Source organism: Melanerpes formicivorus, unplaced genomic scaffold (genome assembly GCF_026170545.1).
Source record: "Melanerpes formicivorus ecotype bairdi unplaced genomic scaffold, bMelFor1.0.p_v2 SCAF_3, whole genome shotgun sequence".
NCBI lineage: Eukaryota > Metazoa > Chordata > Aves > Piciformes > Picidae > Melanerpes > Melanerpes formicivorus.
Window position 1 is genome coordinate 13,898,360 of NW_027142355.1, and position 12,622 is coordinate 13,910,981.

Genomic DNA, 12,622 nt, shown 5'->3' on the forward strand with positions numbered 1-12,622 from the left:
GAACCTGCACCTTTCTCCATGTCAGTTCCCTGTGGCTCGGAAGTGTGGATCAGGATGGCAGGGAGCCAGCCTTAGCTCTGAACTGGCATCAAAGCACCAGGGGTCTTTCCTGCCTTCTAGGAGGGAAGAATTTGCTCTTTGCAGGTCACTGTGAGATGCACATTAATAAAAATAACATGAATTGACCCGTTAGATACCAAAGAGTAGAAATAACTGTGGTTGTCTCTTTCTCACTGATTTCACAGTGGTTTAAGCACACATCATTACTTTGGAAAGAACAGTTGAGGTTTAATCATGCTCACTGCAGAGCACTCAGAACATCAACTGCTCCCAATAGCATATAGAAATAGTTCAGTGCATGCCAGTTAAATGACTCATTAAGGAAATCAGTCATCACCAGAAAGACTGATGCTGTACAAATGTCCTGAAATGTCCTAAATAATGAAGAACCATACAAATGCCTCACAAACAGGCAGTGTTTTGAACACTAGCACTTTGAATAACAATGGGAAATGACGAGTGAAAACCCCCACTGTAAACCATTTTTCACTACCTCACAGGACAAGGTTCACCCTATTGTTGTGTCAAGGGAAGATGCCCTGTAACCCCCTGTGCATCTGGCCTTCTTCACAGCCAAGGGTTTAATTCTGTAACCTGTGTTAAATGATGTGGGAAAGATTAAAGCCCTGTTTATCTCACGGGAAAGTATTCTAAACACATTGGGGTTTTTCCTTTGGTTAAAGAAGGGACCTCAGGACAGAAGCATCAACAGCCAAATTCCCCAGAATTTAGAAGCTTTCCTAAATTTTGTCGTTGTACTTTTGCTGGCTGACACATTGCATAGGGATTATGATTTTACTAAGGCTGAATCTATCCTTGTACCTGCTGTCATGTCAAAGTGTTTAAAACCTGCATGATCCATTCCCAGAAACACACACTATCCAATGCTGCTTTAATTAATTTTGTTAATACTTTTTCTTGTTTTTCTGCTTCTCATCTCTCATCTGTTTGCATTGCCTAGATTTTAATTAAAAAAAACCCTTTCCTCTCTAAGGAGCAATCTGAAGTGGCAAAAATAATCACTTAAAACATTACAGTCATTAAAAAACTGGCTGCAGCCAGAGCCATGCATTTTCAATTTGCCGACAAGTGATATTTTTGCTTCCTTTTTAAGTGTGTTCTGTGTGTTTTGTGTTTGAAGAGCATCCGCCAGCCAGCCTGGCTATCAGAGATGCTCCTCCAGCTGGGCGGGCTGCCTGACAACTCCTTAATGGGGGAAATTGATGGCCCTCTACTCATGTAGAGGTGAAGGCATACTGGGCAGATTTCTTTCCATCTGCCGTCAGCCCTTTGCAAGCTGGCACTGCCCAAATGCCCAACACGTTCATTCCAACACGAGAAACGTCGCCAAGAAATAAATTGTGAGGCTACAGCTGCCTTGAAAGAATCATTGGGACCATTAAGCCCAAGGGAGATAATATGAAGACGTGCATCAGTGTTTGTCTCTGGTAAAAATCTAATTTAATGATGGTAAAGATGTCTGTGGATACCTCAAAGGCAGAGGTGAACCACATTTCCATGGGACTGTGACTGTGGGAATGAACCTCAGGAAGATGATATGCGGCACCTCAGCCAAAAATCTGTTACACTGAGGAATTTCACACTAGGGTTTCCTGTTGATGCTTCTCCGAATGGCACAGTTGTATCATTTAGCTGCCCTCTTTTCTGCTCTCCAAGTAAAGAAATCCCGTACTGTAAAGCCAAGAGGTATCTTATTGATTCACAAGTTTGACTTGAACAGCTGGGACAGAACCTTGTTTGGATGAACTTTAGTGCTTCTGTTTACATTCCTAATCTTTGGCTTTTGAGCTTTAAAAAAAATCTTCAGGGTGTGTCCTTAGCTGCAACTGTGACATAGGCTGAGCTGGTTGATGGTTGTGCTATTTCACAAGGGAGGGTGAAGAGAAAACCTCCAGAGGCTCACCCCAGCCAAGAGGTCACACTGAGGGTCGCAAATGTCTCCTTACATGGTGCTCTCATGCAAGTCTTTGAAAATATGGAGATTTTTTTCAGGCATGCTGCAGGCATGCCCAGATATTACCTAGGGCCATTTAAATTAACTTTTACAGATTAGGTCAAGTAATTTAATTTGGAGAAGCTCCAGAAATGTTTTAATGCATTATGAAATTCATGCAGCTACTTGCTTTTCAGCTACCCAAGTAGCTCTTGCTGCTGTGACTAAACTATTTTTTGCATGATATCTGACTGCCTTTATTGTGAAGAACAAATATTATAATGGATTGTGTGGTTTAGTTGTGCCAGATTTAAAAGAAAAGAAAAAAATAGGGTAGATTTTTTTTTTAACTGTTTTATCTGTAAAATCAAAGTAGAATAGAATAGAATAGAATAGAATAGAATAGAATAGAATAGAATAGAATAGAATAGAATAGAATAGAATAGAATAGAATAGAATAGAATAGACCAGGTTGGAAGAGACCTTCAAGATCATCGCGTCCAACCTATCACCCAACACCACCTAATCAACTAACCCATGTAACCAAGCACCCTGTCAAGTCTCCTCCTGAACACCTCCAGTGACGGCGACTCCACCACCTCCCCGGGCAGTCCATTCCAATGGGCAATCACTCTCTCTGTGTAAAACTTCCTCCTGACCTCCAGCCTGAACTTCCCCTGCTGCAGCCTGAGACTGTATCCTCTTGTTCTGGTGCTGGCTGCATGGGAGAAGAGACCAATCTCTGCCTGTTTACAACCCCGCTTCAGGTAGTTGTAGAGAGCAATAAGGTCACCCCTGAGTCTCCTCCTCTCCAGGCTAAGCAGCCCCAGCTCCCTCGGTCTCTCCTCATAGGGCTTGTGTTCCAAGCCCCTCACTAATTTCGTTGCCCTTCTCTGGACTCGTTCCAGCAAGTCAACATCCTTCCTAAACTGAGGGGCCCAGAACTGGACACAGTACTCGAGGTGTGGCCTAACCAGTGCAGTGTACAGGGGCAGAATGACCTCCCTGCTCCTGCTGGCCACACTGCTCTTAATGCAGGCAGGATGCCATTGGCCCTCTTGGCTGCCTGGGCACACTGCAGGCTCATGTTCATCCTACCATCAACCAGCACCCCCAGGTCCCTCTCTGCCTGGCTGCTCTCCAGCCACTCTGACCCCAGCCTGTAGCACTGCATGGGGTTGTTGTGGCCAATGTGCAGAACCCGGCACTTGGATGCATTAAATCTCATGCCGTTGGACTCTGCCCACCTGTCCAGCCTGTCGAGGTCTCTCTGTAAAGCCTCTCCACCCTCTAGCAGATCAACTCCTGTCCCCAGCTTGGTGTCATCAGCAAATTTACTGATGATAGACTTAATGCCCTCATCCAGATCATCAATAAAGATGTTAAAGAGGATGGGGCCCAGCACTGATCCCTGAGTGCTTTCTTCAGAGTAAATCTATGTGTCCAGAATAAATTTGAACGTGTCCAGAGAAGGGCAGCGAGGCTGGTGAGAGGCCTCGAGCACAAGCCCTACAAGGAGAGGCTAAGGGAACTGGGATTGTTTAGCCTGGAGAAGAGGAGGGTCAAGGGAAACCTTATTGCTCTCTACAACTACCTGAAGGGAGGTTGTAGCCAGGAGGGGGTTGGTCTCTTCTCCCAGGCAACCACCAGCAGAACGAGAGGACACAGTCTCAAGCTACACCAGGGGAAGTTTAGGCTCAAGGTGAGGAGAAAGTTCTTCACAGAGAGAGTTGTTAGCCATTGGAATGGGCTGCCCAGGGAGGTGGTGGAGTCACCATCCCTGGAGGTGTTCAAGAGGGGATTGGATGTGGCACTTGGTGCCATGGTCTAGTAGGCATGAGGTGCTGGGTGCCAGGTTGGACTTGATGATCTTTGAGGTCTTTTCCAACCTTGTTGATTCTATGAATCTATGTAAAATGTTGCAGAATAGTTGATCAGTATTTACTTATGAAAAAAAAAAAAAAAAAAAAAATTGGCCCAGTTGCTTTGGAAATCTGATGTCCCTGATTTTGCTGACCAATGTTTTGTACAGTCCTAACGGAAACCCTTCTGCATCTCAGATGGTCAAAAGACTTTCCTAAAAATACCTATCCCAAAATGGTGAAAACTGTAAGTAGAAACTGTAAAATAGGAGGAAAATAGAGTGGGATAAAGAATGTGACAGGCTCTTGGCAAAAGTTTGATTTTGAAGGCATTCATTTCTCTCCCATTTTCTGTACATTCAAATGATTTGCTAATGCCCCTACAATGAATAACAGAAAGCTCTTCTGAATTAATAATATTTGCTGGCACTCATAGACAACTCAGCTAGCAATGGTATTCATAGACTAGAAGTATTCATAGGCAACAGCAACGATACCATGAAAATGGGATGGGATTTTTTATAGTGCTACCAGTGTAGTTTCAAAGAGCTCTGAGCAAAGAATGTACTACTGCTCTCTTCAGACCTTAACCAAAGAGATTCTCTGTGTCCCAGAAAATTGCCACCCATTTATAAAACAGGAGATAAGCTGGAGCTGCAGAGATGTGACAGGAAATATTGCAAGAGGGGATGGTCTCTTCCTGGTAAGCAGTGCATTCTCCAGTGTCACCAGTGACAAGCTTGTTGGGGAAAGTACTAAGGAAGTGTCTGAAGGACGTCATTTTGTGGGGAATTTGCCAAGTATGATGGGCAGAATGGGCATGTTTGATCACCTCACCAGCACATGTAGTGGTGTGTGTTGGCAGTCAAAGAAAACTGAGCCCCAAAATGGTACACATGGGAGATGGTGAAGGCATGCGAGGATGAGCTGAGCACAGCTGTGAAATCCAGGAAAAAGCAGTGGTATCATAACTATCCAACAGACAAACTTTAGAAACACAAAAGTCAGAGTGAAGATCAGATTGAAAGAAATCCAGGCATGCTGAGATACAGGAACACATCCAGCTAATTTTCATTTTGCTCTATTCATGTAAAGCAATAGCTCAGCAATTGCAGCTTGTGAATAATAGCATTGGTAGTGCCAGATTAAATTAAACTTTTTTTGTTGTTGTTTTTGGTGTTGTTCCCTTGGGATGACCACAGTCTCTGAACAGAAACTGGCCTCTTTCCATTGGCAACAGGCATGGGTTGCTTATTTAGGAAGACAACAGTTTTACTTGTGGCAGCCCTGCTCCAGTGGCAAACAATGGGAAATAGGTACTCTTGTGAAGTGGCTCCATTCAAGTGTATTAGAATAAACCTTTATTTATTTAGAATAAACCAAACCAGGTTGGAAGAGACCTTCAAGATCATCAAGTGCCTGCCCTATGTTCTGTTATGTAGGTGATTCAGGAGAAAGCTCTGTTGAATGAAGGTTATCAGATTTGTCAAAGGATTTATTCTCTAAATTAGCTTTTCCTGACAAATTAATTATTGTTTTAGTGTAGGGATTTGCACGAGAACACACTAAGTGTTTTACAGGCTTTAAATCCCCTTAAATAAAACTAAACTCTGCTTTAGTTATGGATCTACAGCTGATACTTCCATGGTAACAAGGAGAAAAATCCTACAGGTTGCTATAATTTATCCTTTTTAGTTACAAAATTTGCACATAAATCAAGTAAGTGCAGATAAAGATAAAACAGAACAAATTTAATCTGGAATTTGTAAAAAGGAACTCTACATCTACACAGAGAAATCTGTAGTATCTCTGTCTTAGAGAGAACTTAGTCCAGGCAGTTTTAAAACACCATGCATGTTCTTCCCACAGTTTTTATCACTTCAGAATGACTAAAAAAAAAAAAGCCCCACATGTAAAATTCAGTCCTTAAATACTAAAAGTATATAGACTACCACTGCAATTGTAAAGCCTCTAATTTGGGAAGACGACAACACAGTATGTCAATTGCACATTAGTTCTTCATTTTGATAGGCTTAGATTCAAAGCCTGGGTTGAAACCAAGAAAAAATGAGTCTGATGGTTTCCATTCAGTCCATAATCTGCTCAAGTCCTGTTACAAAACCATGAAATAATCCAACACAGTCAGCAGCCTCCTGAATGTTGAACTGACAAGGTAGTTGAGGGCAATGCGGGTGAAGGACCATCTCCTGCAGAGCTTCTTTTGCTCCTGGAAATGTTGGCAGAGGACTCTTTGAAGTTATTCACCCCTCAGCAGCCCATTGCATGGGGGGAAAAAAAAAAGAAAAAGGCCAGTAAAAGCCACAACAGGGAGTGACTGCTTGGAACATGAAATTATAAGCATGAAAGCTAAGTGTGAACTGGGTGCGATAATTATACAGGTATGGGAAATGTGTCAGGTGGGTGAAGACAGGATCATGAGCAGGGCAGCCCTGGCCCCTGCTGAGGAAGCACAGATGATGCAAATGGTTCACATTCTCATCTGCTTCATCCATCAGCATGTATCCAGACTAGAATAGAGTTAACCAGGAAAAGACTTTCGAGATCATCAAGTCCAACCTATCGTGGGACTGGATGAGATCCATCCTAGGGTGCTGAGAGAGCTGGCAGATGAGCTGGCCAAGCTACTCTCCATCATTTTTCAACAGTCCTGGCTCACCAGAGAGGTCCCAGAAGACTGGAAGCTGGCCAATGTGATGCCCATCCACAAGAAGGGCCGGTTGGATGAACCAGGGAATTACAGACCTGTCAGCCTGACCTCAGTGCCAGGCAAGATTATGGAACAGGTCATCCTGTTGGTCCTGCCTGACCAACCTGATCTCCTTCTATGATCAGATGACCCACCTGGTGGATGTGGGGAAGGCTGTGGATGTAGTCTGCCTGGACTTCAGCAAGGCCTTTGACACTGTCCCCCACAGCAAACTCCTGGCCAAGCTGTCAGCTCGTGGCTTGGACAGCAGTACTCTGCATTGGGTTAGGAACTGTCTGGAGGTCCAAGCCCATAGAGTGGTGGTGAATGGTGCCACATCCAGCTGGCGGCCAGTCACTAGTGGAGTCCCCCAGGGATCAGAGCTGGGCCCCATCCTGTTCAATATCCTTACTGATAATCTGGATGAGGGGATTGAGTCCATCATCAGTAAATTTGCAGATAATACCAAGATGGGGGCAGATGTTGATCTGTTAGAAGGTAGGAGAGTTCTGCAGAGGGACCTTGCCAGGCTGGACAGATAGGCAGAGTCCAACGGCATGAGATTTAACACATCTAAGTGCCAGGTTCTACACATTGGCCACAGCAACCCCATGCAGTGCTACAGGCTGGGGTCAGAGTGGCTGGAGAGCGATCAGGCAGAAAGGGACCTGGGGGTGCTGGTTGATAGTAGGCTGAACAGGAGCCAGCACTGTGCCCAGGTGGCACACTGGATCATAGGTTGGACTCGATGATCTCAAAGGTCTCTTCCAACCTGCTTAATTATATTCTAGTCTAATCAACTAATGTCTCTCAACTTCAATTAGTCAGGCATTTTTCTAGCAATCTGTAGGCACCACTAGAAATGTAGTCACAAATTGCATGCCTAAATATAAATTAATTGCTAGGTTATTGTCAACCAGACTTGACAATGAGCCACAAAATAATTTCAGTTATGTCCCTTAGCAAAGGAAGAGTTACAGAATCTGACAAGATGTGTTATCTTGTACTTTGCTCATAAAATTTCATAGACAAAGATATTGTTTTCATTTCTTGCCACATACTTCTCTTTGTTAGAAACTTTAATTAGGTGGCACTACCATAACCTTTTTAAATGCAGAAGAGGTGATTGTCATACTTTTCTTAGCACTTTCTGAAGGGGTTCAGAGACAAGAGGCCATTGCACAGACAATACTGAAAAAGTCAGTGCAATTTGGCATCATTACACCTCTTTTTCAGATATTGAACTGTGGTAAGAATGCAGAATTATTGTAATTTATCACTTTTTATTTCACTTTCAATGTTACCAAGGTTTCCACCCTAAAAGTGGTTGAGCTAACTATTACATTTGCTAGTGGTGTTGTAATACAAACATTTCAATAAAATGCCAAGTTGTCATTTGCATTAAGGTCAGGTAGGTTGGTTGTTAATCTCTTTAAGCTGCACAGATATGGCAGCCTTCTACCATTTTATCAGAAACAAAAGAACGTAAAAGCAGGATGGAGGAAAGAAGAAAATCTGTACTTCAATCCCCATGTACTCCTCACAGGCACCTTCTTGCAGGTCAATAGTCCTGGAGACTTGTGGTAGCCAGAGCACATTGGGGAAGAACTCTGGCTTATTTTGATACTGCTGAGGTGGTATGTGCAGAAATGCAGTAGGAAGAGTAAATATTTTGAGTCTGGAGGCTATACAGTTTGCTATAGAGTTACTTGATATGGTATTGATATTAAATATGGCAAATGTGACCTTGTCACTCATACACATCAGGCCCAAAATTTGCTGTATGGCAGTGCATAGCCATTTTAAACACTAACATCAATGCTGGCAAAAAATCTGATGTGTTTCAGAGCAGGAACTCTTGTGCTGACAAAATACATAGTTATTCTACTAAAGTTGTTTGTACACACAGTTTGTATATGCCGGACATTGTTTCCACTTTAAAGCACAGCTATGAACACCCCAAGGTATGGTCCATCTTTTCTGCACAAGCACAGCTTTGCAGTGATCTATAATGTGTCTGTAGGAAAGCCAGAGCAAGGTTAGGATGCAGTCATCACTGGAGGTGGGCCAAAGAAGGGAGGAAACAGCTGCCCATTTTTATTTACTTTCAGGCATTGGTGGATCATTTGATAAGGCAGAACTCACCAGAGCTCTCATGGTGAGTGAGGAGGAAATCTTATAGATCCAATGTTGCATTGCCTCCCACATTCTCCTTTTGTCCACAGCATAGCTGCCAGTCAGATGGAAACTCCATCTACTTCCATGGGACTGAAGGCAGTGAATTCAATTTCGCCACAACCCGGGACGTGGACCTCTCCACAGAGGATGCTCAGGAGAAGTGGGCAGAAGAGTTTGAGAGCCAACCAAAAGGGTGAGTGCCCCTCAGTTGCACAGGGCTCAGACATGCAGCATCATTCCAGAGATGAGGAAACTGAATAAACAGAAAATTGTATTTTGTCCTTGCTGTGCACTCAGGGAAGACTGAGACTAGGATAAAAAGCAGTCAGTAGATACCAGCTGATTCTAAATTTTAGGAAGGAACAAGTCTGGAAAGCCTAGGAGGAACAGTTTGTTTCCAGACCATCCTGTCACCAACGATTTTAATGGAAAAAGGTTGTGCTGTGAATTGTGTTGTGAGGAAACATATGATGGCATCCTGGCCTGCATCAAGAATAGCGTGGCCAGCAGGAGCAGGGAAGTCATTGTGCCCCTGTACTCAGCACTGGTTAGGCCACACCTTGAGTACTGTGTCCAGTTCTGGGCTATTCAATGTTAGAAGGACATTGAGACTCTTGAACACATCCAGAGAAGGGCAACAAGGCTGGTGAGAGACCTTGAGCATAAGCCCTACAAGGAGAGGCTAAGGGAGCTGGGATTGTTTAGCCTGGAGAAGAGGAGGCTCAGGGGAGACCTTATTGCTCTCTACAACTACCTGAAGGGTGGCTGTAGCCAGAAGGGGGTTGGTCTCTTCTCCCAGGCAACCAGCACCAGAATGAGAGGGCACAGACTCAAGCCGCGCCAGGGGAAGTTTAGGCTTGAGGTGAGGAGAAAGGTCTTCACAGAGAGAGTTCTTGGCCATTGGAATGTGCTGCCCAGGGAAGTGGAGGAGTCGCTGTCCCTGGAGGTGTTCAAGAGGGGATTGGATATGGCACTTGGTGCCATGGTCTAGTAGGCATGAGATCTTGGGTGCCAGGTTGGACTTGATGATCTTTGAGGTCTTTTCCAACCTTGTTGATTCTATGATTCTATGTTGGTGTGTTTTTTCACTCACACTCAAGTCTTGTTAACACACTCATATACATATGAAATCAAATTTCTTGAGAAATTCATCACCCTCTGGATCACTGCACCCTCTGGATCAATGCTGTGAGCCATGAGAGAGCCTCTGCTAGTGCAGAAGCTTGCAGGTGCCAGAAGAGGAGGTAGAATCAAGACAACTGAAGCAGTAGCCTGCTTCTCACCTTCCAGCACTGAGACCATGGCCTTGCCTGATGTGCAAGAGCTCAGGACCTAGCTGATAAATTCTAGATATTGTTTACCCGGACCTCAGCAGTGCATTTGGCACTGTCTCCCACACCATCCTCTTGGAGAAACTGCCTGCTTATGGCTTGGATGGGTGGAAATTTCTCTGGGTAAAAAACTCATTGGCTGACCAGGCCCAAAGAGTGGTGGGGAATGGAGTGAAATCTAGTTGGCAGCCAGCCACAAGTGGTGTTCCCTAGGGCTCAGTTTTAGGGCCAGTTCTCTTTAATATCAATTATCTGGATGTGGGGATCAAGTCCTCCCTCAATAAGAATGCAGATGATGCTAAGCCAGAGTGTTGATCCTGATCCTCTTAAAAGTAGGAAGGTTCTGCAGAGAGTTCTGGCCAGGCTGGATCCATGGGCCAAGGTCAGTTGTATGAGGTTTAACAAGGCCAAGTGCCAGGTCCTGCACTTTGGTGACAATGACTACCTGTAATGCTACAGGTTTGGGGTAGAGTGGATGGGAAGCTGCCTTGTGGAAAAGGACCTGAAAGTGTTAGTTGACAGCAGCTGAACATGAGCCAGCAGTACGCCCAGGTGGCTGAGATCCTGGCCTGGATCAGGAACAGTGTGGCCAGCAGAAGCAGGGAAGTGATTGTCTCCCTAGTGTGGGCACATCTTGGGCACTGTGTTCAGTTTTGTGGCCTTCACTACAAGAAAGACATTGAGGGGCTGGAGCAGGTCCAGAGGACAGTGAGACTGGTCTTAGGAGGAGCATCTGAGGGAACTGGAGTTGTTTAGCCTGGAGAAAAGGAGACTGAAGGGAGGCCATGTGGCTCTCTACAGCTACCTGAAATGAGGTTGTAGCAAGGTGGGTGTTGGTCTCTTCTCCCTAGTAAGAACTGATCAGACAAGAGGAAATAGCTTCGAGTTACAACAGGGGAGGTTTAGATTGGTTATGAGAAGAAAATTCTTCATTGAACAGGTTATCAAACAGTAGAACAGGCCCCCCAGGGAGGTGGTTGAATCCCCATCCCTGAATGTGTTTAAAAGATACACAGGTGCAGTGCTAAGGGACATAGTTTAGCACCAGACCTGATAGCTAGATAATGGTTGGACTCAATGACCTTAAAGGTCTTTTGCAACCAAAAGCATTCTATGATTCTATTTTCACTTTAAATATACACATTGGGATTCAAAGAGTACCTGTAAAGCCAGATCCCACAGGGACTGCTTCAAGGGCACAGAAAACAAAGAAACCATCTAAAGCAGCAAAAGTACTGCTTCTATGAAAATATCAGTGAGCTCTGAAAACACAAAACAAAACAAAAAAAAAAAAACCCAAACAAACCACAAAGTGTTCTGGTAAAAAGTTTCTTTTTATATACTGCAGTGTATAAATTCTGACAGAAAGAAATAACTAACCATGTGGTCTAGATTCTTCATTATTTAATAAATAAATAAATATAATCATTAGTTGCTGTAAGCCTTGAGCAGTGAGAGACATACATCATTAATTTATGGATCTCTGCTGAATGTTTGGTTTAGTGTACAAAGTGCTTCAGATTATTAACACCTGATTCAAATGCTGCCTTTGCTGTGCTGAAGGTAATGATCACCTTTTAAGAAAAACATGCTGTTATATCTTGTGGATACCTGGTTTATTTGAGGCTTACAAACCTGCCTCTACCAGACACATTGCTGCTTTGGATCTCCATGTCTAGTTGATCTAGCTTAGATACATATGTTATTTTCCTACCTGTTTAGTAAAGAAAAAATTCCTAAAGTTGTATGAGGGATAACTTAATGCACATGTGATGTTATATCAAAAATGTCCCCATCTCCATCACGGCATCACCCAGATTCCTTCTCCATTTGTCCTTACAGACAGTGGATTGACATATTTCTATTAAAGTGCCAGGGTTTTTTAACACTGTAGAACTTACTGGGTTTCATTTCTACTGCTGCCTAAAAGGAGGAACATCCCTGGAAACATCCTGTTCTGCATCATTCATGACCCCGAGTTGTTTTGCGGGTCAGTACTGAGAGTGTTCTAATTGAGCTAAATAGAGCATACAAAAGAGCACCAGAGTGTTGTGGGATTGGCTCATGTACATTAAAGTAGGCACAACTGTTTCATTCCGGACTTGCTTTCTGCCCCAGAGACTCATTTTCAAAACTGTATTTTGATTATGTTGCACATTACCTTTCAAAAACATGCAACACAAAATGAGAGTCAGGTTAAACTGGGCTTCCATTCAAGTATTTATATCAGAAAGCATCTCAGTGATGTTAAGCTCACTAATTCTTGTGTAAATGACTGACAGTTTTAAAGCAGGATTTCTAAACAGGCACATTGCTCGTCTGTCACAGCCTAGGTCAGTAAGGAAACTGAGCTCTTAAGAAGATCCTAGAAATACACTTTGCAATAGTTGGAATAGTTAAATCAATAAACAGATTGCTAAGTCCTTGAAATGATGGTTCCTGGAAATGTCACACAGCACACATCACTGCCAGGGATTTTCTCTGCTGGAATGGGACAGGAAAAAGCTCTGCCTTCCCACAAAGGTTTCCA

At 43.7% G+C, this 12,622-nt stretch overlaps 1 protein-coding gene across 2 annotated transcripts in view; it reads left to right on the forward strand.

The window, feature by feature from the left end:
- RELN (reelin) overlaps window positions 1-12,622 on the forward strand; it is a 290,574-nt gene that overhangs the window by 166,991 nt on the left and 110,961 nt on the right. For both annotated transcript variants that reach the window (XM_068167080.1, XM_068167089.1), the window contains exon 11: window positions 8,809-8,954. In XM_068167080.1, the coding sequence (XP_068023181.1) occupies window positions 8,809-8,954 (146 nt within the window). The remainder of the gene's footprint in view (window positions 1-8,808; window positions 8,955-12,622) is intronic.